The 25,030-nt window shown below is 37.8% G+C and overlaps 3 protein-coding genes across 8 annotated transcripts; 2 read left to right on the forward strand and 1 right to left on the reverse strand.

The window, feature by feature from the left end:
• Nucleotides 1–2,412: 2,412 nt before the first annotated feature.
• On the forward strand, nucleotides 2,413–11,538 carry LOC116264042 (CAAX prenyl protease 2). Of its 4 annotated transcripts, none has more exons than XM_031643950.2 (9): nucleotides 2,413–2,806; nucleotides 4,511–4,573; nucleotides 4,768–4,980; nucleotides 6,266–6,377; nucleotides 6,516–6,575; nucleotides 7,104–7,175; nucleotides 9,598–9,660; nucleotides 10,056–10,136; nucleotides 11,149–11,538. In XM_031643950.2, exons 1-9 carry the CDS (start codon nucleotides 2,555–2,557, stop codon nucleotides 11,229–11,231), a joined length of 999 nt encoding a protein of 332 aa, XP_031499810.1. In that variant the 5' UTR covers nucleotides 2,413–2,554; the 3' UTR covers nucleotides 11,232–11,538. The 4 variants fall into 4 exon arrangements, with proteins under 4 accessions (XP_031499810.1, XP_031499808.1, XP_031499811.1 ...); XM_031643948.2 differs by having other exon boundaries at nucleotides 2,414–2,806; nucleotides 11,089–11,538; XM_031643949.2 differs by lacking the exon at nucleotides 6,516–6,575 and having other exon boundaries at nucleotides 2,416–2,806; nucleotides 11,089–11,538.
• On the forward strand, nucleotides 11,344–21,058 carry LOC116264041 (probable aspartyl aminopeptidase). Of its 3 annotated transcripts, none has more exons than XM_050080472.1 (10): nucleotides 11,344–11,470; nucleotides 13,747–13,831; nucleotides 14,044–14,179; nucleotides 15,681–15,953; nucleotides 16,622–16,772; nucleotides 16,898–17,137; nucleotides 17,576–17,708; nucleotides 18,747–18,928; nucleotides 19,720–19,832; nucleotides 20,766–21,058. In XM_050080472.1, exons 1-10 carry the CDS (start codon nucleotides 11,423–11,425, stop codon nucleotides 20,875–20,877), a joined length of 1,473 nt encoding a protein of 490 aa, XP_049936429.1. In that variant the 5' UTR covers nucleotides 11,344–11,422; the 3' UTR covers nucleotides 20,878–21,058. The 3 variants fall into 3 exon arrangements, with proteins under 3 accessions (XP_049936429.1, XP_031499806.1, XP_031499807.1); XM_031643946.2 differs by lacking the exon at nucleotides 11,344–11,470 and adding an exon at nucleotides 12,422–12,920; XM_031643947.2 differs by lacking the exon at nucleotides 11,344–11,470 and adding an exon at nucleotides 12,971–13,305.
• Nucleotides 21,059–21,819: 761 nt separating this feature from the next.
• Nucleotides 21,820–24,095, reverse strand: LOC116263977 (uncharacterized). Its single transcript, XM_031643837.2, has 2 exons — nucleotides 23,771–24,095; nucleotides 21,820–22,518 (listed from the first exon to the last, which is right to left on the reverse strand). Exons 1-2 carry the CDS (start codon nucleotides 24,009–24,011, stop codon nucleotides 22,292–22,294), a joined length of 468 nt encoding a protein of 155 aa, XP_031499697.1. The 5' UTR covers nucleotides 24,012–24,095; the 3' UTR covers nucleotides 21,820–22,291.
• Between the last annotated feature and the right edge of the window lie 935 nt (nucleotides 24,096–25,030).

Here is a 25,030-nt window from a genome sequence, read left to right on the forward strand (position 1 = left end):
TCACGAACACGAAAGGTGTAGAAAGATGCCGCCCGGTTCGGCCGTTGGTGCAGCTCTCATGCGGCCGGTCGACGTAACAATCGTTTTCCATGGTTAAAGAAAACCAATCGCTTGATGTTGCTGGTCATCTTCCTAAACGAGGAATTCCTTGGTTTGTCGCAATCCTCTTGCAGGATCCATCCTGCCATAATCGCCGGCAGCACAGCCATTGTTGGTGGTGCTCGGCCGTTGGTGACCGGAATTGCTGCTGAGAGTTCCAACACAGAAGAAAGGCAATTGGCGAGGAGGACTCGATCATTATCTGCAAAATGAACAGTTGCCATGGTGGGATTCAGGAAATATTGATCATCTGTTCCTCTAGGTACAACCTCTAAATTGATCTCGAAGAGATCATCTTCGCCCTCCTCTTCCTCTTTTAGATGCACTTCTGTTGCCCGTTCGCTCTTGTTCTGCTCTCTGGTGGTTTTGGGATGTGAGGAAGGTGCGCATCCATTAACAAAGCGCTTGGCGTTCTTCAGGGAATGGAAGATGAGCGCCAAGAAAGTGGAGAAGCAACAATGCCTCCGCAGTATCAGAGTACTAGAAGCCATCTCCTTCTTTCTTCTCCTTGCTTGGGCCTCCTTGATCGTGAGAAGAAGAAAGAAAGAGTAGTGCTTCCATTACTTTAATGCCATTTCCGTTCCAAATCTGGTCAAAAGATCTTAACCAGTTAATTCACTACGAGAAATATCATATATATATATATATATATATATATATATATATATATATATATATATATATATGATAGAGAGAGAGAGAGGGAGAGAGAGAGAAGGAGAGAGCCTTGTTTTAATGTTATATCAGGGAAATCTGTGAGACACGATTTTGTTTCAAAACAAGCGGTGGATTTTTGAATTCAAACGTGCATGCATGTTTTTTCATATTAAAACGCATGGCATTGTTTTCTTTTTCCTTAATAAATATAAAGAAATGAGAAGAATGTCAAGTTGATGAGTCTAATTATTTTGTTGTTTACAACTTTATTATATTGTTATTTTCTTATAGCTTAATTGGCGAATACTCCTCCAATATAAGAGGTTAGCATGGCTGCCAATGCTTTCCTCCCCCATTCTTTGGTCTATGTACCTCTCATTGTCACATGCTTAATGAATGGAGATGTTGATGGATTGGATTCATTGATGGATTGGATTCAAATCGAATGCACTTTTACCATTAGTTTATTTATTAGGTGTTTACATGTACATAACCAAATTTAAATTCAAATGAAAATGAGAAAAGTAGATAAGTTATCTGATTTTGACGTTTAAATTCAAATTCTAAATTCAGTTCCAACTTTAACTTTCCATTAACAATAGATCGGACTTGTCTTTTAATTGAATCTAGACCATATTATGATATATTTAAGAACCAATTTTCAAAATGTACGATATTAGATATAGACAATTTAGCCAGCCACATTGGCGCTTATTAACCGATCAAATGTTATCCAAAATTGAACAAGTATTAGCCAAATTTCATTTCTTAAATCTGTTGTATTTGGTTGTTAATTTGTTTTCGTATCATATAGTTTAGTTAAATATCAAATCTTAAAAGCTAGAGATTTTAGCGGCTATAATTCTTTCGGATGTTGGTAATCATGTAAAGAAACGCTTGAAACAGGAATAATTTTTTCAGGGACAAATTTGACCATTTCTTTTCGGGGGCATTTGGGATGTCACTTCTAAACTAGTTTCTGGCCTCCAAAAACCACTTTTCGAAAGTATTTGGATGACAAGAAAATGCTGGTTTTGTGAAAACTACTGGTTTTCGGATGACCTTTCAGGTTTTAATATTGAAAGCCTGGTTTTTAGGCAGCTGTTCAACAATACAACAAAATATTTTGGGGTAATTAGAGATAAAATCAATAAAAAAAACTTTTTAGGGCTTAATGTGATAAAAAAGAATATGGCATCTTTTCGAGTGAGTAGGAGGTTAACAACCCATCTTATCCCGCCACATCACACTGTCAACATGCCGATTCTCGACGGCACAACAACAACAGGATAGATCTAGAAACTAATAAGGATTAATGGTCATTTATTTGCTTGAAGCAAAGAATCTCTACATGGCTTCCGTAGCTGTTTTCTTACTGAAAATTCTCTTAAATTATCATAACAATGGAGAGCTTAAGATGCCTTGTTTTTAGCAATTTTATTAATTTAAAATATGAATGTACATTTCAAGAAATTATGCATCACATTGTTGGTACCTATAAAGTTTTGACTAAGTTAATCGAATGCCTTATAATTAGTGGCGGCAATGTATCTATTATGAAGTCAATTTTCAAAAAACAGTCGTGGACCGTTGCATTCATGAAGGAAGCGGACGCTTTGATAATATTCCATTTTATCAACGGCGACTCGATTTTTACCCGAAGTTCCGAAGACGTCTCCAGTTCCCTATTCTGTCGGGGGAACCGCGCTTTTTCGACGCTGTGGGAGGTCATTGCGCCGACGTCTCGCACGCGCGTAATCTCTCTCTCTCTATCTCTCTCGTTGGGCTAGATCCGATCATGGCGGAACCCAACAAGTGGGTTCCGCGAAATCCCGAGCTTCCCGGGGCGGAGGACGGCTCGGTCTCTAAGGAATCCGCCCTTGCTGCGTGCTTTGCAATGGCGCTCTTCTACGTGGCCGTCCTGTACGCCCCCACCTACGTACTTCGCCTTGCTCCCGCTTCCTCCCTCAACACCTTCATGATCCGACGCTTCATCTCCGTCATCTTTGCCTCTCTGGCCTCCATCCTGCTCTGCGCTTGCCTCCTGCCCGTGGGTTTCGCTTCTTCCTCTTCTTCTTTCTTTTTATAATATTCTGTTGGGTTGTTTCTGATGTTGGTTGCGTTGCTTGAGTTCGAAAATCGGTTACACCTTTCTCCTTAAGCGATCGATTTCGTTTCCTCTTTCGACCAATCGCTCAAGGGTCTTTTTTTTTTTTTTTGGGGTGTGGTGGGGTTTTTTTTTTCTTTTTTTTTTTGGCGGGGAGGGTGGGGGGAGGGGGTTTCATACGTTCGCGGACCTGTGAACTGGAAAACTTTTTGAGGTCTCTCATGAAGGAGTACATCCAGCATTGACGTTTACCTCAATTTGAGCTCGTGATGTCCCTTGAGATTGGTGCCGTTCAGTAGTTGTGTCTACCGGAAGAGGGGAATCAACAGGAGTATTACATTTGTTCTTTTATATATCACAGGAGATAGATATTTAGGAGATGGAGTTCTGAATACAATAAAGATTGAACCGTGACCGGTTTTAGTAAGAAATTTGGTGTTTCGACTTTAGAGCATTCACTGTTGGAGAAAGCTAAACTGGTTAGACGCTTGACAAAACAGAAGGAAAGTGCAGAGAAGTAAGAAGACAATGACACTTGTTTAACGGGCTAATGAGACGATTTTAACATGAACCTGTTAAGTCACCAGTATAGACAAGATCTCCTAAGAAGATAAAATAGCAGTAGATCATAAAACCATAAAATGGGCAAGCAAAAATATTTTGAGTCACTATTACTACCAGTGCTCGTACCTTAGAACATCATCCATATATTGATGTTGGGTACTGTAGTGATAGTTGATCTAAGCGCAATGAGTGATAAGGACTTTTAATTGGTTAGCAAGGGATAGACAATTAGCAGTAATGGGTGGCAAGAAATGCAATTCAGTTACTGGTGTTGTTGCAGTTTATTATGGCTTTGATTGTAGATGGAACTGAACCATGAACTGAACTTTAATTACCTTACAACCATTTTTTCTCCCATTGGCGAATTTTAATGGTTTAGATCAGCAACTGCATAACTCATTCACGTCTAACTTCACATCCTTCTTAGCTTTTGTTAGAGGAAGTGATGCCACTCGTTCAAACGGTTTTTTGATTGCGTGAGAAGTATTTGTTCCATGTTCCATGCCCTTTTCTAGAAGTATGATAAGAGAGAAAGTTATAGGTGTCACCGCTTGGTTTAGACCAGTAATAGTATCAATTGAAATATATAGAACAGTATAAATTGACATATCCTGTTGAATTTGATGCCTTGTCGTGTCTTTAAAAGAAATCATTATAAGCTTCAACCAATCACGTAAATAAATTTCCAAAGAAGCTAAATTTTTTCTTTTTTTATCATTTTTTTGTTAATTGATTTCCTCTAGTAAGTAGAATCTGGTTTCACCTAATAAAATTTTTATTTACAGGGCTAGTAATGGAACTGATCTTTAATTCACTTCAAAGTTCCTCTTTATGTCCAGATCAATTTTCTTCAGTTTCTACAATTTTTAAGTGAGTCTTCTTCTTTGGATATCATATAGTTAAATTCCTTGTCCATCGAACTTTCAGGATGATGTATAAGAATGTCATGCTGCAATGGAGCTTCCACTCCCACATTCCAACAGATCATTTTTTTTTTCTGTTTACCTTTTTTCGTGCTTATGAATGTGACTTCTAGCATAATTTTCTTCACTACCTGGGAAGTTAATTGTCTTGGTGCCACAGGTTAGGAATTACCAAGGTGCATCACTTATTCTCAGCATTTGTGGCATTCGACTGGACCATCTGGTAAGCACTTGATTTAATGTGATGTATCTTTAAGTTTTTCCAGTCAAAATATTACTTTCCATGTGTATTTGATATAACATAAATGAAGAAACTAACAAATTTTTCCTGTTATCTGTTGCAATTTAGTTTCTCCATGCATCTCTGGTTTTTGATCTGTAAGACTAACCTGCTCTTTAATATCTGTTGTGTAACAGGGGCGGGCTGTGGCAATCCCTCTTTGCTTGACATCCCTTTTCTATGTTGGGTCAGTTGTTTCTAGACTTTTGTCTTTCAGTGATGCATGGGAGCAAGAGGAACTCCATCAAGAAGCTTATTTAGTTAGAATTTTCAAGGCTGCATCCCAGAAACTTGTGGATGATGCACACTTTGTTGTACTGAATATTTTAGCATGGCGGAACTATGTTGTGGTCAGTATTATTTGCTTTTAGCTTTTTTGGCAGTTCATTTTCATGTTATTTATGTTTTTGTTGGAAACTTCAATTTGAGAGCTGATTTACTTGTTTATGTGACTTTGTTTGCTTCATCCTTTTCGATCATGCAGTCCAGTTTATATATTTTTCAGGATTAAGTAGGTCCTCTTTTCTTGTGTGTATGCGGGAACCAACTGCAGATGTATGTGCCAACACATGCACACATACGCACAGTATCCATGGCTAATTGCACCAGACATGAGACTGGAGCGAAAAGGATGGCACGTGTATTGGTTTTAGATGTGGTTTATAGTGCAGATAGAACATTGGAGGTAGTTTGATCAAAATTGGCTACTTTATGTTGTGGCATTTAGTGCAAAATTTGAAGCTACATCCCTTTTTAGTTGTTATGAACAGCATAAGTGGTTCTCTTCCGCATATAATTGAACTTCCATGGCTCTTCAACAAGCATGACACCAATTCCGTGTTTTATTCTTAAGGGGACAGTTGCCCACCAGCAATTTGATCTTGCTCTCTAATGAGTGATTGAAGACTAAACAAAAATGAATTGTTGAAAAACTTATTAGCATCAACTTCTATTTGTTTAGTTGTAAGTGCTGATAAAGTTAAAGCATAAACATAAATATAATTAGTAGTACTTTTTGCATGTTTTCTAATGTATTAACAAATGAACCCAAAAAAAATAAACAACTAACTTTAATAAAAAGGTGCTGTATGATTAAACTTTTTTGAGTCTGTATAAAAGAGCTCGCACATCACATGGTCGAGATAAGCTAACTAGACCTAGTTTGTGTGAACCTTCATTAACACCGAACTGAAGAATTAGGCAGCGTTCTTCAATACTTTGCTACAGAAGTTGCTCGAGGATACATGGTAGGTAATTATCTCTTGAGTCAGTTACATGCTAAAAACCATTATGGGGGCATGTCATGTCCAATTCCCTGGCAGGTCTTACCCCCCCCTGGCTCCCGACAAAAATGGTCTACAACTTACTTTTTGATAAACTGCAAATGCACCTAGAATCTGTTAAACTGGCAGATGGAATGATGGAGGCTAGATATTTGGGTTCTATCTTACCCCAAGCACTTGTATATATATACTCTTTGGAATACCACCAAGTGTACTAGACTTATTTTTTTCGCACTTGTTTTATTGTAGTTAATTGTATCTTTTGTGTCCTGTGCTGGATTAGTGCTATTTGAAGGCAAATGATTGTGTTATAATTACTTTGTGGAATTTAACTCAGACTTTTTTTGACCAGGCACCCATTACGGAAGAGTTGGTTTTTAGAGCCTGCATGATCCCATTGCTTCTGTGTGCGGGATTCAAAGCATACAGCATCATATTTCTCAGTCCTATATTCTTCAGCCTTGGTAAATTGGAACTTTTGTTTGAGCATATGATGCAAAATCATTGTAAAATTAGTGCTTACCATTTTGAAGACATTGATTCATAGTGTTGTGTAGTCTTAGAAATCAGGCTGGATATCTGATCGTTCATTTTGTATACAGCCCAAATCATTCCTTTCCAGCTCAAGATAGGTTCCGCTTCTGGATCGGGTCCTCCTCCAGGTTTTCATGACTTCACTAGAGGCTGAGTCACTCTGTATTGATGCTCAGTTCTGGTCCTGAAAGCAATTTAAACCATTTGATATCAATTTGCTTATGAGAATTTATAACTTGATGACATGGTGCAGGATATGCATATGGAGTTTGTCCCCGTAGAGACTGTCTAGACCTTAAGAGGAAATGATGTCCTAATGAAGGGATCACCTCATATTTAATATACTCATTAATGAATATAGACAAGGAACTATCTGTTTTTAGTTCCTGGATCATCATCGGCAGTTTGGAATTGTGTAGTTTCCTATATACATAGTTGCTCAAGTAATCAATTTCTTAATAGTTATCATATATGTCAAAAAATAATATTTTTTTTTCTGCATTTACTTTGTTTTTTTTTTTCTGCATTTACTTTGCTTCCTTGCACAACCCTCAATATTAGATTCTTTTAATGGCAAGTTGGCTTAGTTACTTGTGTATCCTTGGGGTAATTGAAGCATAACATGCAATTTTACGACATGTTTTTCTTTTTGGCAGCACATTTAAATCATCTTCTGGAACTATATTATGGACAGAAGTACACCTTCTCTAGGGCTGTTCTAATTGTAGGTATTTCTTTATCCCCATGGTTGTTGCTGTTAGAAAATACTCTCTCAAATTATGAAGTTGGTTTAGGTGCCCTATGGACCCTATATATATTTGTAAGATGCAAGTGCAGTTTACCCTTTGTTCCCTTCTTTGGAATGAAGCTTGTAAATAATTTCTGAGAGATTTATTCATTCTTTAATGCAGTACTTTGTCACATGGGTACTGCTGTAAAGGCAGTGTACCCGTACGGTCAGGTACGAGACCGGTGCTGGTACTGGTACTGTCTCGGGTACCTCTTGGGTTACCGGACACGGTCAATGTACCTAGGAGGCTAGGACCGTATCCGTCCGATTTAGGACTCAATCAAAGTTGACCGATTCCTTTCCTATCCAAAATTTAGGATTTCAGTTTTGTTCTTCACACCATTTACACTTAGGAAACACATACAAAGCTGTGTTTTCATATTTTTGTTCAATAGTTTCTTCTTTAGAAACTATAAATTTTGAATCATGAATGTGTTATTTTGTTTGAATTCTTATTTTATGTTTTTATACATATATATATATATATAGCCGTACCCCTGTACCCAAGTTTTTTGAAAATAGTTCGAACCAGTACCCTTACCAGCACCCGTACCTGCACCCGTACCCGTACTTATTTATGATTCATAGTTCAACTGCATATAATATCTGGAATTTGCATTGTTTTCTTTCCTTTTGCAGCGGTATGTCTTTTCTTGTATCCATATTTATCACCTAAATGGGCAAAAAAGAATTTCATTCTCTTTCTTAGTGTGCATTCATTCATCCATATTCCTCTGTCCAGTGTCCACTCTGGAGGCAATCATGCATGCGCACCAACACTTACGTAAACTGCCACTAACGAGGCAGAAATAGGGAGCCATGCCTTCCTTGCTATGTCACACGGGTGCGGATGCGATACGGGTGCGGATAAGGCAATTTTCAAAATTTTCAGATACGCGGACACGGCTACATTAAATATTCTAAAAGATGATAAGATTAAAAAAAACATTAAATTAATAGTTCACTCTTACAATCTTGTGAGAAAATGTGTTTTATCACAAAAGTACTGAATATTTGAAAGGATTGTTCATGGAAATAATTGGATGCATCACAAAAAATTGATAAAATGAAAAAAAAACATTAAATTTTTATTTTTTATTTTTTGCCGTGTCCTAGCCGAGTCCCGTGTCGGAATCGCCATGTCGGCGAGTCGACACGGGTACGCGGCCTCTTTAGCCGCGTCCGTGTGACATAGCTTCCTTGGCTAAAAATAAAAGCGACATATAAAGTTTTTTAAAAGCGATTTAAGGCACCCTCATGTTCTTGCAAAACATAACCAGCCCTTCTCAAAATTTTTGCAAAACATCACTACCTCTATTGAATTTTGTAAGATCATCCGATCCCTTAATTTTCATTTTTAGAAAGCAGACGTGTAATATACTTGAATATTGAAATTTTTTGATTTCGTAATATTCGAGAAACATGTTTCTGCTTCCTGTACTCTTTATCTTTTTTGTCCTCTTCGACTTCCTTTTATGATTCTTGCACAAAGAAATTTTTTTTCTTTATTTCTCTTCTTCCTAAACTCCCTTTTTTTTATCAATTTTGTATCAGATCTACAGAAAAGATGAATTGTACTGAACCTGGCTGTCAAAATATTTCTGAGCCTGTTATAGCTATTATTGTCTAGAACTTTGGTTTTCTTCTCCATGTTTCTGTCCACTTAGGAAAGAGATACAAGGATGGACAATGGGGTAACCAGCATTTAGTGTGAATGTCAGAATAATACATCTATGCTTAATGCACCTATTTCTATGATCTTCCTGTGTCTACTTAGCATTTCTTGAATTGGCTTGCATCCTTGGTGCTTTTGGCATCCGTATTAAACTTAAAGAATGGATAAATGCTGCATTGATATTCTATGGAAGATATGGATGAAATTTTTGGAACAAATAAACAATAATGAAGACTTCATGGCATCCTTAGTTAACCAATTTTCGGGCTCTAGGTAATTGGGTCAAAGAAGCATCAAGTTCGTAAACGGTGCTTTTAAGCATTCATTGAATCATTTTTGTAATTAATCATAATATGTGTGTGTATATTTGCATCTGGGACAGTGGGCCTATTAAATTTGCTTGTGAATGCTGTCGTGGTCATGTTATGAAAGTTTAGATGGTAAAGTTAAAATTTCTATGCATCACCAGCCTTGACAAGTAAGAACTTAAAGTTTGTGACCCTCCTGTATATTATTTTGAAAACAGTAAGAGAAATGTTCATATTTAAGGAACACGATATTCAACACTGAAACCATCAGAGTACGCATTCTGGTATACCCTTCCAATTTGGAAATGCATGGATGATCTATTTTTATGTTCCTTTGTGAGATGAGTATCAATCATCTAATTTGTATTTAATGGCAGGTATGCAGCTTGGCTACACAGTGATGTTTGGATGGTATGCTTCCTTTTTATTTCTTCGAACAGGTTTGAACCATTTGACTTGGCCTTGACTGCATGTGTCAGAGAAATTTGAAGTTTTTACTTCTTGGTTTTGAATTCCAAACTTGGATAAGATAAAACTATTTAGTGATTGTCTGCTCAATCTTTTGTTGCTTTGAAACCGATGCACTTATGCTGATCTCATGAAGATAGCTTTTATATGAAACTGATAAGTTGGCCATGGTTTAAACTTTAAATCTATGTCCAGCAATGGATGCTAACAGGGTGGTCTTTGCTGCTATGATGTTGGTACATTCACACACACATACACATATTTATGTTTGTACATATAATTTGAAACTATTATTTTCATAACGTGTTCTTGGTGTAGCTGAATCTTGATTTGTCAAGCTTATTAGTTTTGCATTGCTGTTATGTAGGTCATCTCATTGCTCCAATCGTAGCACATATATTTTGCAACATGATGGGACTGCCAATAGTCTTCCCCAACACTCAAAAAGGTACATGGTCAAAGTGTTTCAAGCACAACACATTTTGTCATCGCATGTTTTCATTCTTTTGCTATGTTTCTTATATGTGCTTTTGTCAATTGGAAGCCTACTCCAGCAATACAAATTGGAAGCTACAAATACAGCTGAAAAGTTGATAAATGATCTATGTTTCTGTTAATATACAATAATCACTCTTAACAAGGGACGTAATCACACACATGAAGTAATAGAAAAGCATTTTGTTATATCAACTAACGTTTCGAAGAAGTATGTCTACCCAAAATTGGGTGCCCAGTACATACACACCTTCAGGACTTCCAAGTAGCTACTATGAGCATCGAATGGCTAGCTAAGAGATATTTAAATACAACTATATACATGTACAAATGCCTAATTGATTGAAATTACATCATAGGAGTAATGAAAAAGAAAAAAAACAGAGAACATATTAACAAGAAATATTTAAAAGCAACTATATACATACATTACAACACATAATTGATTTGATTACTGGACCAAATGTGAAATGTATCAGTTTCTGTTTTTTCATGCATTATTTGGACACCCACAAATTGGCTCTGGATAAAATAAAACAATTCTTGGTATTTGTTTTCTGAGTTGGAGCTATGTACGAAAATGGATCAGTATCACAGCAACACTCCTGCTTATAACTGACTTGTTACTTACTATTCCAGTCAAAAACTTCATAAACGTGATGTTTGCAATGTCTTCTTGAGTTTGTCTACGTAGTATACATGTACATGTTATTTCTTTCACATCTTCATGCCCGTAATCTGGCCTTGACATTAGCTTAAAATTGTTTTCAATGATCATGGTTAAGCGTTTTGGTCTAGAGTAGCGAGGTATATTTCTTGTCCTCTTTTGTGTCCAATGAGATGTTTTTCTGAAAAGAATGTCCTCATTAGCTGTCACTTACAGGTTCATTTTCTTTTCGTTGCAGCATTTGTGTTTTCTTCTTTTCTTATTGGCTGCGGAACCTTTTTCATTCTATTGTTTCCAGCAACATCTCCAGATTTGTACAACAGCAACACAAAACATTGTAGATGTTGGCATGAGTTCTGCAGCTGGGGCAGGACCTTGTGAAATTATTAATGGCTTCAGCTTGCTTGAGTACTCAACTGTTGTGATCCTACTTTTGTAGTCCATTTGTACTTCGTCTGAGGCATGCACCGCTTCAGGACGGGGTCCTTTTGGGCCAAAATTGCCAATAGAGCAGCACGTGAAGAATTTTTACATCGGAGCTGGCAATATCATGGGCCTGGAAAGGAAAGATCATGCTACTAAAGTTTGATTCCACTGATCTTAATTTTTGTACATTGCAGGCAAGATCTGCCGTAAATAACATCTGATGCATCAGCCTTGATGATTAAAAGCATTTTTCAATATTTAATATCAGTAGCACTGTATATTCCATCAAACGTGAAATTTCTACCTGTGGCATGCTTAAATTTGTCTCTCTCGATTTTACAATTGGATGCTCAAGTCTTGAGTTAACCCCTTTGCTAGGACGTATTTATCATTTCAAATGCTTCTATCATGACGTAGAGGAAGCCTTTAGCTCATTACGTTTTTTTCTTCCTTCTCTCTCTCTCTCTCTCTCTCTCACACACACACACACACACACACACACACAGAGGTATTTTCATCTCTTAGATTCAATTTCAGTTACGTTGGGCACAGGTGAAACAAGCAGTTAGAGCTAAGAATGCAATCGTTGTGATTGATTTTCACAGAGTTGTGGGTGGCAAGACTGCCGGGAATTGACATGATTATAATCTTCGTTTGAATTTGCTATGTTTCTGTAAACTCGCATGCTGCGATGTTGTTGTCCTACTGTATGGGGTAGAACTTGTAGACGAGCTAGTATGGGGGAGATACTTTGGAGAAGGGCAATTGCCTTTCAAACTTAGTGCTTTGACTATTGATGGATGTCACTCTTTATGCAAGCTAGAGCCATAGAAATATTTCATAGGGTAATGATGATACATCCAAGCCTGGGAACAAAAACTGACGCATGAGATTGTTATCAATATAAGGATGCGGATTTACGCCAACATTGTCAAATAAGAGAAACCCAAGAGATTTGGATTCAGAAACTACTTTATCTCCATGAGCTTGTAATGGGACTTTCACTTAAATTGTGCCGTGCCCTATATCAGCGTACTCTGGTTAAAAGAAGTACTAGTAAGATCGATTTCAATCGACCAGATGGATGAAAAATAGTACTAGTTCATATTTTGCTATTCTTCTATGACTTTAATTTTTCGATTGGTCGAATTCTCGAAAGTTGTAAGCCATCATACATTTCACGATTGTTAGGCGTCTTCTGAATACTCTTAAATTATTTTCTTGTCTTTGTATTTCCTATTGAAAAACCTAAGATTCTTAATTCAGCCGCTTTTCTGAATCTTTTCGAATGGCCGTTGGATTCAAAACCGATTTTAACAACACCACATAAAAGCTGACATAAGAAATCTCCGTGTCAATCTTTTAACCTGATAACGTACTTGTCTCTGTCTTTATAGCGCCAACCGGGGGGTGAGAGAGAGAGAGTGGTGGCGAGCAATGGCGACTTGCTGCCTTCAAGTGCTAAGACCCTTTCCATTCCTCGCCTCCTCTTTCAACCTTCGTCGTCGCCCAGGACGTTCCTTGCTGTTCTCCAGATTGGGAAACGCAAGCTCCCCGCTCCGATCGATATCTTCCTCGCTTCCGTCTTCTCCATCTTGCTGCACGTCTCTACGTTGCTCTCACTCCCAGGGTTCTTCTTCAGATGTATATACATCTCTCTCCCTCTCCCTGTCTCTCTCTGTCTCTCTGTCTCTCTCTCTCTCTGGACACGAAATTGGAAGTCATGGGAACTTGCTAGAGGGAAACATCGCGACAGGAAGGACCGCCCAATTATCCAGAAACGTTGGATCATATTAGAATTATACGATGTTGGGTTTTCAGCTCAAGTGTGGTATGTAATTCGTGCTATTTATCTGGATAAAGGAGTAGCCGTTAGTACCGGAAGATATTTAGCCCGGCAAAATGGCGGGAAATTGTTTCAGATTTCTACTCTATGGTTGGCTGCACCCATGTGTCCGGAAATTGAATAAGCTGAGATGCGGTGCTCCAAACGTTTGGGAACCCAACTTATTTCCATATATCTGGAAAAGTGAGAGCACTCAACAACACCCTTGGATTGCATTTTCTGACAGATAATTTTTTACCATTTTGTGATTAGTATACGTAAATGGAAGAAGCATTCGATGTGATGTATCATCTGCCTTCCACCTTTTGTTGGTGGCTTGATTGGAAATGGCATTTCCATATATACACATTTAAAAATGGATCTGACATGTATCATATCATTTAATCTTCCTTCCTCTGCAGCGAAAGAATGTCACTTATGTGTAGGTGCTTGGAACTAATTTTGATGTTGAAAGATAAACATCAAACTGTCAATTCTTGGAGGTCGATTGAAATCCAATTTCTTTTTCATTAGATAATGTAACTTGTAGTTCCACTCTGTGTTGTTCTAATCTTGTGCAAGAAATAGGAACCTGTTGTGTCACCAATCTTTTAACTATATCCTTCTCCTTTTCTTGGGTGATAGGTTTCTGCATGTGAGGAAAGCCCGTCTGTCGTAAGTGAACTGCTGGACTTTCTCAATGAGTCTTGGACGCAGTTTCATGCTACTGGTAAGAGCTGGTACAGACGAATGACTTGTGGTATTTTTTCTTCATTATTTGTGGAGAATGCGCCTAATTATCAGATTTTTCTTAGCTTTTTTCTTGCCAATTTTATGCGATTTTGGCTTATTTATTTTCTTAATTCGTTTGATTGAATCGCTCGATCGTTGTTATTTTCACTCTGTGGTTCTATAACTGGTTGATTTATATTCTGTTTTCAGCTGAAGCAAAACGGCAATTACTAGCAGCTGGGTTTCATCTGTTAGATGAGAATGACGAATGGGAAATAAAGCCTGGTGGGCGCTACTTTTTCACACGGAACATGTCCTGCTTGGTTGCTTTTGCTGTTGGAGAAAAGTGGGTCTAGTTTTCTGGTTTTAAGGTTCAGTTTTCCTCAAATTATTTTGCATGTTAAAAAGTTCACTGTTCTTCTGGCAATCAAAATAATTTCTTCTCCTATACATTCAATTCCATGAGCGGAGTTGATGGAAGATGGAGCGGGTTGCCAGATAGTTTTTCTGACATACTGAGATTCATGGACATGATTCAGCGTATAGATGTTTTGCCCTTCTTATGCTCAGTTCATGGGACAAGTAAAGGCCATCGAAACATGATGTTTTTAGGGGACTTAGGAAATGTCTCCAGCTCAATGCCACATTTATAATTTTTTTCCTTTTTTTTTGTTCTTCTTTATCTAAATTGCTGGGTCTTAAGCATCTAGGCTGCTGTGGGTCATAACGGCAAGTAGATAACATTTAATATTGAGCAAACATGAACGCTCTACTAGATCAATCATGGTATGGTGACTTAAAAATATCTTTTCCTTGCTTTACAAAGGTTATCAACCGAAATTTTGTGTTTCTGTGAGTGATATATAAATATTCATATTTTTCTTCTTTGATAAGGATCCACCGCTTCCTTCTGTTGTTCTTAAAAGATGATGAGATTTAGTGGTAGTGTATCAACTCCTGGTGGTAGTGTATCAACTCCTGGTGGTAGTATATCAATTATCAACTCTTGACACTTAGGATAATCCTTCAGCTGCTCCAATTCGTGGCTCATCTGATGTTCTTGATAAGTTTCTCTATCTGGTTTAATCGTCACATGCTTCTTATTTTAGTTTCAAGAACAAACTATTTTTGTGAATCTGTGACCGTGTAGTTCAATTTAGCCAAGCCTTAATGACATTTGGTATTCTTTCCTTCTTGTACTTATCCGTCTCAATTATAAAAGACAAGAACATAACCGGCAACAAGCAAACACAGTCATAACAAATGTTATTATTAAAATAATATATATATATATATATATTTTGTATGACTGCTTCATGAGATTATTCGGTGACTTGGTGTGTATGTCTTGTTAAAGTGGGATATTTACGTTATCCTATTTTCCTCACCAGAGACACATGTTTGAGCTTTTTGACAAAAGGTTTATTTTAAAGATTTTTTTTTTTCTGACCAGCCTTGGGCATATAACGCATTTGTGGGCTATGAGAACTATATCTTTCTTGTGTAAATTGACCTTGCACTTGAGATATAGAAAACCCCATCTTGTTTCCTTCAGGGCCAAGGTTCTTTTTGAGAGCCTTTATGTCCCTTCTTCACTATTCAGGTACATAAAAATCTAATATGAGACATTTTGTTCTACTTGATCTGTAACTAGTCAACTGTATCCTGGTGATGCATATGCTATCTGGATGAGATACGTCTGCATTTCCGCTTTCAGTCCCCACCATTATCTTGCCATGTGGAAACCTTGACAGTTATCATGGATCTGTTTTTTTTTTTTTTTCTCTCTGTTTTTTATTTAGTGGAGAATGTTGCATTTCATCTAATGGTTCCCTGTTGTTATGCAGGTATAGTTTGGGTAGTGGGTTTCATGTCATTGCTGCACATACAGATAGTCCCTGTCTTAAACTGAAACCAGTATCTGCATTGTCTAAGGCTGGCTATGATATGGTGAACGTGCAGACATATGGAGGTGGTCTGTGGCATACATGGTTCGACAGAGACTTGAGTGTAGCAGGAAGGGCTATATTAAGAGCTGATGATGGATCGTTTGTGCATAAGCTTGTCAAAGTGAAGAGACCTATACTTCGTGTGCCAACATTAGCAATTCATCTTGATCGGTTAGTTGATTAATTTATTCACTCTTGCTTTTTATCAAAACTTGATGAGTTTGTACCTTAACTCCTTTTCCTTCTTAACACTTGATGTTCTTTTTCTGATGTCATATTACCTAATTGTAAATATCGTATCATCGTTGTGCATTAAAAATGATTCTGAATAGATTCAACATTTGAAAGTCAGAGAAATTAGGTTGGAACACCTATGAATGTTACTGCAGGTAAGGATGTTTGGTAATTAACTTGAAAATGTTCTCTGCTGCTGTGCTATGTGTTCTTGCAAGCACTTCTGATATATTTATTTTGCTTATTTTATGATGACAAACTTTACTGTGTTGTTAGCACACCAAACCCGAGTAGCTTTGCCAGGTGTCAACGTCCTAGTAGCTATGCCAGATGTTTCCAAAGCTGTTAGTCTTCGAATGCCACCTTAGATTGCGATTTTCTTTCTAAGACTTTAGTAGATATTCCATAAATACTTGTTTCATTTTTCCCTTACAGCATCTGATGCTAAAAAATTGGCTAACTTTTGCTCCTTTTTTTAGTGATATGTAATCTGCAATGAGAATATCTCAGTGTGGTGTGAGTTTTTATTCCCGTTCTTAAGAAGGCATTGTCTGAATGGTGAAATGTGTGATCCTCTGAAATATTTTTTCCTCTTACTGTGACAGTACAGTTAATACCGATGGCTTTAAGCCAAATTTGGAGACTCATCTTCTTCCTCTTTTGGCAACAAAACCTGAAGATGAAACGCCTCTTAAGCATGAAGGAAAATGTTCTTTTCCATCACCGAAAAATGTTCATCACCCTGTGCTTCTGCAGGTAACTCCAGAGTTTCTATAGTTATACTAAAGTTTCTCAACATACTTTAAGGGGTTTAATAGATGAACTTTACTATTTGCTTTCATTTACTTGGAGATATCATCTTTCTATTCTATGTGTGACAGATTTTGTCAGAAGAGATGGGATGTACTGTCGATCAAATCATGGAAATTGAGCTGAATCTGTGTGATACACAACCTAGCTGTCTTGGAGGTGCACATAATGAATTTATTTATTCTGGACGACTGGATAATCTGGCTTCGAGCTTCTGTGCACTGAGAGCTCTTATTGATTCTTGTAATTCTTTGGAGAGCTTATTAAATGAACCTTCTATAAGGATGGTTGCTTTATTTGACAATGAGGAGGTATTCGAGTTTTTTAGATTACAATCATATCCCTAATCATTCAAGAGAAATCTATTGCAACATATGCCATCTTTTGTCATATACTGCAAGAACAGCAGGCAGTACTGTTGTTTTGAACCTTGATCTTGACTTGTAGCTGTCAAACATTTAACAAGTTACAACATTCTCTCTCCTGTTCTTCAAGAGGTAACTGGTTTTATATGGCAATATTATGTTCCCATCACTGTGTGGAAGTCTTAGGTGGCTCAGTCAATTAGCTTACTAAGAGTTTCAGCAACTATTGGGGATTTATTGATGGGAAAAAAAAAAATCAAATATGATGGCATCTTTGAAATCCAATAGACATTATACTCGTTGGCTTCTGTAACATTCTACAGTGCTTCTGTGTGCTCAAAATAGTCCGAAATGTGTTGCATGATAAGGTTGCTGCACATGCAGGTAGGGTCAGGCTCAGTACAAGGAGCAGGTGCACCTACTATGTTTCAGGGCATGAGACGCATAATTGACTGCTTGGGACATGATTATGTAGGTGAAGGTACTTTTGAGCGTGCAGTTCGCCAGTCATTTCTAGGTATGTATGTGCATACTGTAGCACAACAGTTCTCTGCCTCTGAACTGGATTTATTATCACATTTGGAATTTGCATCCATTTTCTCCTTCATTCATTTATTTTTTGTCTATTCTTTTACAGCCAATGTACAGAATAGGTGGGTCATGGAAACTTCATCTCCTTTGCTTGTCATAGTTGACTCTAGCCATCCAATATCTTGTGGAGCCCCTTTATTTTAGATTTCATAAAGCCAACAACCTTTGGCAGCTGAGTTGTGTTAGTGTTTCCATACTTGAGAGAGCATCTGTTGCATGGGATTTCTACATGCCTGTCTAGGGAAGCTTGTTTATGATACTTGGATCAAGAGACAGATAGGATGATTTCATGAGTTTGATTACAAGTCAATGATGTGTGTGTGTGTGTGAGAGAGAGAGAGAGAGTATATATATGTGTGTGTGTGTGTGTATGAGAGGATGGATACAAATGGAAAACATTATAAAGTTGGTCAATATGGTAAATTTTATCTTGACCAAGGGCGAATGCATGATATGCTGCAGAGGTATATGTCAAAATATTTCTTGGATGACGACAAAAGTTTTCTTGAAGGCCATAACTTTGACTGGCTCATAAAATGGGCAACTTACAGACAATTATAACTTCTTGTCATTCATAAGGTTGCAAACTAAATTTAACGTCATGCAACCTGTGAAATGATCTTACTTGATGTCATTTTAGTTTTAAATTCAGTGCTTGTTGGAATGTGGAGGTTTACAAACCTGCTCAGAGGTCATTTTCTTCTTCTCACTGCAAATTCCTGCAGGTTTTTTTGTGGGTCTATATTTGTAGAATTATAGTCTTTGACATCTGTTTTTGTCATGCTTGAGATAGTGAAAATTTTATTTTGTGCGTGAGCTGAATAGCAAAGTGTATCTATATGAAGTAATGTCATGGCCAAGCCTGACACGCACGTTGACTGATAGTGAGAGAGGCATTGAAAATCCAGCTACCTGTCTCTGCTTTCTAAATCATGAATACTTTCTTTTTCTTTCTTATGTACAGTGTCAGCAGACATGGCCCATGGTGTTCATCCAAATTTCACAGAGAAACATGAAGATCAGCACCGCCCTCTTCTACAGAAAGGAATGGTTATCAAGCATAATGCAAATCAGAGATATGCCACAAATGCATTAACAGCTTTTCTATTTAAGCAAGTAGCAAGAGCACATAACCTTCCAACCCAGGTACGTTAAACTTTGAACACTGTCCAGTTCACTCTATGTTCCATTGAATCAGTTTTTGTGTTATATTCTGTTCATTAAGACAAACAGTTCTTTGTTTGTTTGATATGGTTCTTTTTATGGTACTAATCCTTATGCTAGATCAATACCATTGATCTGACTGGCCACAAACCAACAGGGATTCCATGAAATTTCCTCTGAAATCAAGGTGCCATCCTATGTGGCATATTTTAGTGTTCATTCTATGTCATGTCTATGTGTGGTAATTCTAGAGGAAAGCTAGACAAAGTGGTATGTTTTGTGTCCTTCTGTCTATCCAGGTGGTATGGCTGCCTTATAACTGCAGGATCATCACTCTCATTATTTCCATTAATAAATTGGCTAGGGGCGTTTTATAAGAAGCTTCATTAGTTAATTAATAAAAACTGGCTTGCTTAAACTTTATCAAATGGTCAACTACTCGATGCGGTCATTAGTGATAATCCGTCTGTTAAATCCAGACACGTGACTGATGTGTGTCATTCTAATACTGAATGTTTGTTTTGCAAGTCCAAATTGACTTTCCATCCGCATTCTTATTACCCGGCCTTATAATGTATTTTGTGACTTTGTCATTCTTTATACCCAGTAACCACAAAGAGACAAGGTTTGGCATTCTCCCATCTAAAGTCCTGTTCATGCATGTGCTCAAGCATGTGTATATGCATGTTGTGATGATGACTACTAGATTCAGTATCTACTAGATTCGTGTGGGGAAATAAGAAGATAAATGTTAAGAGTTTGCGTTTATGCAGGAATTTGTTGTAAGAAATGATATGGGATGTGGATCTACTATAGGACCTATTCTTGCGACAGGAGTTGGTATGCGGACTGTTGATTGTGGAATTCCTCAACTGTCCATGCACAGGTCTCTCTCTCTCCTCATGTAAACATATGCATAGGCACTAAAAAACATGTACTTTTTGATGTGCAGCTAGTGCTTGAATTATTGTGACATTTCTATAATATCACAACGCTGGTGGGTATGGCCCAGTGGTGTATTAGTGCGACCTAGAAGACTAGAACTGTGGCTTACGGGCTCACTGATTAAATGTGCATAGATAGTGTTTTCCATTTTCAGAGCTAACATAGAAATTCAAATGCTTCAAACTATTTTTCCACACGTTGATTTTAAAGGTCGAGGGCTAAATCATCTTCTAAGTCACATGGATACATCAATAAGGTCCACGCACCCGTGTCTTCGTACCCATATCCAAAAATGGGTACTTAGACACACTCGAGTACCTTTATATTGAAACTGCTTGATTTTACTTTGATTTAATTTTTTTCACCTCACTTTTCATTTTATTCTTAGAGTTATTGTTCATTAACATACTAATGTTTTTATTTATATCACTTGTTTACTAAAATGTTGATTTTATTTTGATTTTTTTGTATTATTTTGCATATATACATACATATGTCCTGTCGTACCCCTGTACCCACATTTTTTAAAGTTGTCGTGTCCGTATCCGTATTTCCGTACCCGTACCCATACCTATGTGACTTAGATCATCTTTGAATCTGTTTCATTGTCTTGTACTGCATTTCGTAAAATCCTTTAACCAGGTTTTTGTCGATTCTAAACAGTTGTTTTTAGTTCAGAACTCTCAGGCCATCCAGCGGGCCCACCTATTGTCTTGGTTGATTGTTCCAGCTTTAAGCTTAGTTTTGTCCCCTTGGAGAAATCTAGCCATGGACGAAGGCCTAAGTTCTATACGATTGGATACTCTAATGGTGAACCTAGGTTTCTCCATTTGTCATTCAGTTTTTTCTGACGTTGCTTGTTTACCATCTGCAGTGTACGTGAGATATGCGGGAAGGAAGATGTGGACATTGCATACAAAATTTTCGTGGCGTTTTATAGAACGTTCTCCACCCTGGATAAGAAGCTGAATGTAGATGGTCGATGATAGACGGGGCTGATCCGTGTATGACCATGCTGAATGCACTATGGTACTAGAGTTCTAGTTATTATTGCTATGTCATAATTAATTAGTGAAGCTTTATTTGTTCATTACCAAAGTGCATCCGCAATTTAAACACCAAATTACCAGTGAATGAACTGAGATTCTGCTCTTCGTTTGTACAAAATCTGACTCAAAATTTTTTGACTCAGACTGAGACAACTAATATGCCTGAGGTTGCTTTGTAGTCAGATCTGGCACAGTGGAAAATTATAATGCCCTCAAACCAGATTCAGCCTATTTGCAACCCTATCGAGAAAACATCCCATTTATATGAAACTTATTGTTTCCTGGTTAAACGTCGCAAGGATATTTCGTCAAGCGCATTGTCGGTTCGTCGTTCATGGCCAATCAACCAATGACCATTACGTGTTTTGCTTGTTTATTGTTGGTTTATGTGTTTGGACATAAGTCAACATAGTGCTTGCGCTTACGTGACCGCTAAACAAATGTTTTTTGTAGCAAAAATGGAGATTGTGTGGTGAATTGAGATCAATGAGGGAATTGGGGAGCTACAAATAACCGAAAATTCTATTCTAAGTGGCTGCGTGAGACAACTGTCTCCAGAAGCTACATGATGAAGAAGAAGATTCTATAGTCTACCTTGAAACTGGAACATGCCCCAGTTTCTTAATCTACCACTATGGAACCGATCTAACGCCCCAGCTGACTGGAAATGTATGGTTGTGAATAAGATCAACAACGATCAAGTGAATCAATGCTTAAATTTACTATTGGATATGGATTACAAAGGGGACTGGATCTTGATCCACGTTTGTTCAGATGGCAGATACCAACAAATAAACGATGTAAAACAGTCTTCAATCTGCCGCATTCAACCAGGTTCGACCTTGCTACCCTGACCAACCTTAACACAGTGTCAAGGATTCAAAGGCCTTAACCTTGAGATAAAAGATTTGACAGGCTACAATTTTTTTTATCAACATTTTAAAACTAAAAGCCAATGCGATCACTTTTCTAACAGCCTTATTGCAAGTACAAGTAGAAGTAGGAGACCAAAAGGATTTCAGGCTAAACTACTAAGTAGCAGGGTACCAATCATGATTAAAAGTTGGCGACCCTGCGTCCTAGGAAGCATCGGGAAAGAAAGGAAAGAAAAGAAAATGCAAGCAAAAAAGTTTGACACTTTTACTTTACCACAAGAAACTTCTACCACAGTGGCTTTTCAACTTTACCACGAGAAACTTCTACTACAGTGGCTTTTCACTTTTCAGTGCGCATACATATATCATCAGTAATACTCCTAAAGTCAGCTGCATGAAGGCGTAATCATCAAAAAGCCCAGCAACAGAGAATTCCCACCGCCGACAAGGTCTTAGAACTCTAAAAGGTGGCCCTTCTATGGTCTTGGAGGGTCGCGGGTGGTGTCTGAACTGGTGCCAGAGGCAGAGTTTCCAGCACCATTCTTGGCATTGGTCAGCCTCTGCTTCAGCTGGGACAGAAGGGCCTGGTTTTCTTGGTTGAGAAGTTGAGCCTGCCTCTTTAGCCTCTCGTTCTCTTGGAGTATGTAGCAGTTTTGCATGAAGAGTTCAGCGTTTAATTTCTCCATCTCGGTAACACCTGCTGCTGCAATATGTTTTAAACGTTTATCAAGATACCAACATCGTAGAAGTAGTTAAACAGGCATGGACTTAACATGGAAACCGTTGAGAGCAGATTAAGTATTTGAAGAGAATGGGAAACATGGCCTTTCTGTAACACGCATCCGAGTTTATTTAATGGTTTCTATTGAAGCAGAGAAAACCACCATATTCTTACTCTCATGCGTGATGCGTGTGACTAATTTAACTAAGACCATGAACTCCTCAAGCACAACAAAGATCAGGATTTTGGTCATCTTGGCGTTCAATGTAAGGTGGCCAAAATCCATGAAGGCATGAACTCCAGAAAGCTAAACTGCAACCTTCTGGTTGCCTTGATCTGGTTTCTTGGAAATCCGACAGCAGGACACTCATCCTTTTGGTATCACATATGTATCTGAGGGATGTCGTCATCTAGGGATTTAGCCGGGTTTTCCATTCAAGTGACAGTCACAACGCTGTCAATGTAACGTTTTCGTGAATTCTAGCTTTCACTTGTACAGTTTCAGAAAACAAATGCAATACAACAAGACGGGACCAATGGCAAATCAAAGTTGCAGTCTCTTGGTTTCCGAAGGACTTCCATATTTAGGCTCAATTTTGAAGCGAAAAATAATTAAAAGCCACAAAAGGACAAGCCCAAACTATCAATCAGAAGTACCATAATAAATAAAATAGAGGAAAAAGCATGGTGGCGAGAAAAAGTGTGTTAAAGAGACAATCTTCAATTAAAATAAAATGGAAAACAGAGGCCAGATGGAAAAAGAAAACCAGAAACCAACATTACAAGACAGGCAGAAAGAGTTATTATCTTCATGTGGGGAAACCCAACGCAACTCAATCAAGAATCGGAAAAGAAAGAAGTTAGTGGAGGAATAAGCCCATGACAAAGAAGAACCGTTAACAGACGAACCATGAGGTTTGAAGGGTGAATATATATATATATAAAAGAAGCAAAAGAGGGGATGGAAACTTCACCTACTTTTATCTGAAACAATCCAAGCTCAAAATTTTTGAGAGGAAAAGAGGGAAAGAGTAGAGGAAGATGTGGAAGACGTGGAGGGAGTTAACGAGGGGAATGGACATATATAGAGAGGAAAGAACAGAGAAAGCACGAGATAGAGAGGGTTATCTGCAAAGACTATCATGGAAAGAAAGCAGGATAGGCGGCGTTTTGGGCGGTTGCATGATGATGATGATCATGAAGGGGATGCCGAGCATGGCGTCAGACTCATCACCATCATCATATGCCTCTCTGTCCTCTGAACATAAAATCTTCGTCATCATCATCATCCTTTTAACGCCCCTCTGGTTTCTCTCTTTCCAGAGATAAGTCGTTGAACCCTGTACGCGCATGAGAGAGAGAGCGCGAGCGCGGGAGGTGATGATGGTGGAAGAGAGATTCGCAATGATGGAGGGAGAGGGCCAAAAGGAAAACAAAATTTCATCATCACATGGCACTTCCCGACGCCACCGCATCTGTGCTCTCTCTTTCTCTCTCTCTCTCGCTCCCCATCATCAATTCTTCTTCTTATTTTCTTTTTTTTTTCCCTTATAATCATTCCTCTGTTCGCTCTCTATCCCGAGTACTCACGAATCGCATTGACATCCGTTTTTGTTTCTTCTGCAAATGTATGCGCTCTTCTACCAGCAGCTGAAGATGCTACCTTAGCTCAAATCACAGTCATCAGTCTTTCAATTTCATCTATTCGGTGAAGATATTACTTGTGATAGTGTGACGTTCATACTCACTCCGCAATTTGCTAAGTCTTCAACTTAAGTAATCAAACTGCATTAGTCTAACATGTGCAACCCTCCATATTGAAATCTACATTTAAAACTTTTTAAATATGTTCATAAAATTTAAAAATATGAGTGGATATATCTAACCTGATCTGGATCCCTGGACGGATTCAAAATGCTAAAAATTCCAATTGAAGCTATAATCCAATACAAGATTCGGTTGAGACTTAAATTCGAATATTATCACATTCAAAGCTTGTATTATGTTAAAGAAGTTACCAATCAAAGCTCACTACATAGAAAATGATGTAATTTTGGTTATAATTTTCAAACTTTATTTTGATAGAAGAGTTCAGAAGATAATGATCGTTTTGGATTTTATGGATTTTTGAATTCAGATAGTTTACATTGAATTGATCTTCTAGTTGGACATTTGATCGACGACAGTGCCTAACGAGGAGAGCACGATGCATTGATATATATATTATATAAGGAAGCCTCAAGGATTTGATAACGGAAAGATTGCCAATTTTGGTGGAGCAATGCAGGATTTGCTCTTGGCTTATCTAAATTTAGAAATGAAAAGCAAGAAACGAAAAACATGAAGAACGTCAACGAAGGTTAAGGATTTGAACGGTCGGTAAGATCCAATTGGGGGTTTGAAATCAGATTCTTTTAGTGGCATCTAGTGAAGGAAAATGGACCCGCTCCTAATAGGACGAAGACTTGGTTTAGCAGTCCAAATCCGAATCAGA

This window comes from Nymphaea colorata, chromosome 11 (assembly GCF_008831285.2).
Source record: "Nymphaea colorata isolate Beijing-Zhang1983 chromosome 11, ASM883128v2, whole genome shotgun sequence".
NCBI lineage: Eukaryota > Viridiplantae > Streptophyta > Magnoliopsida > Nymphaeales > Nymphaeaceae > Nymphaea > Nymphaea colorata.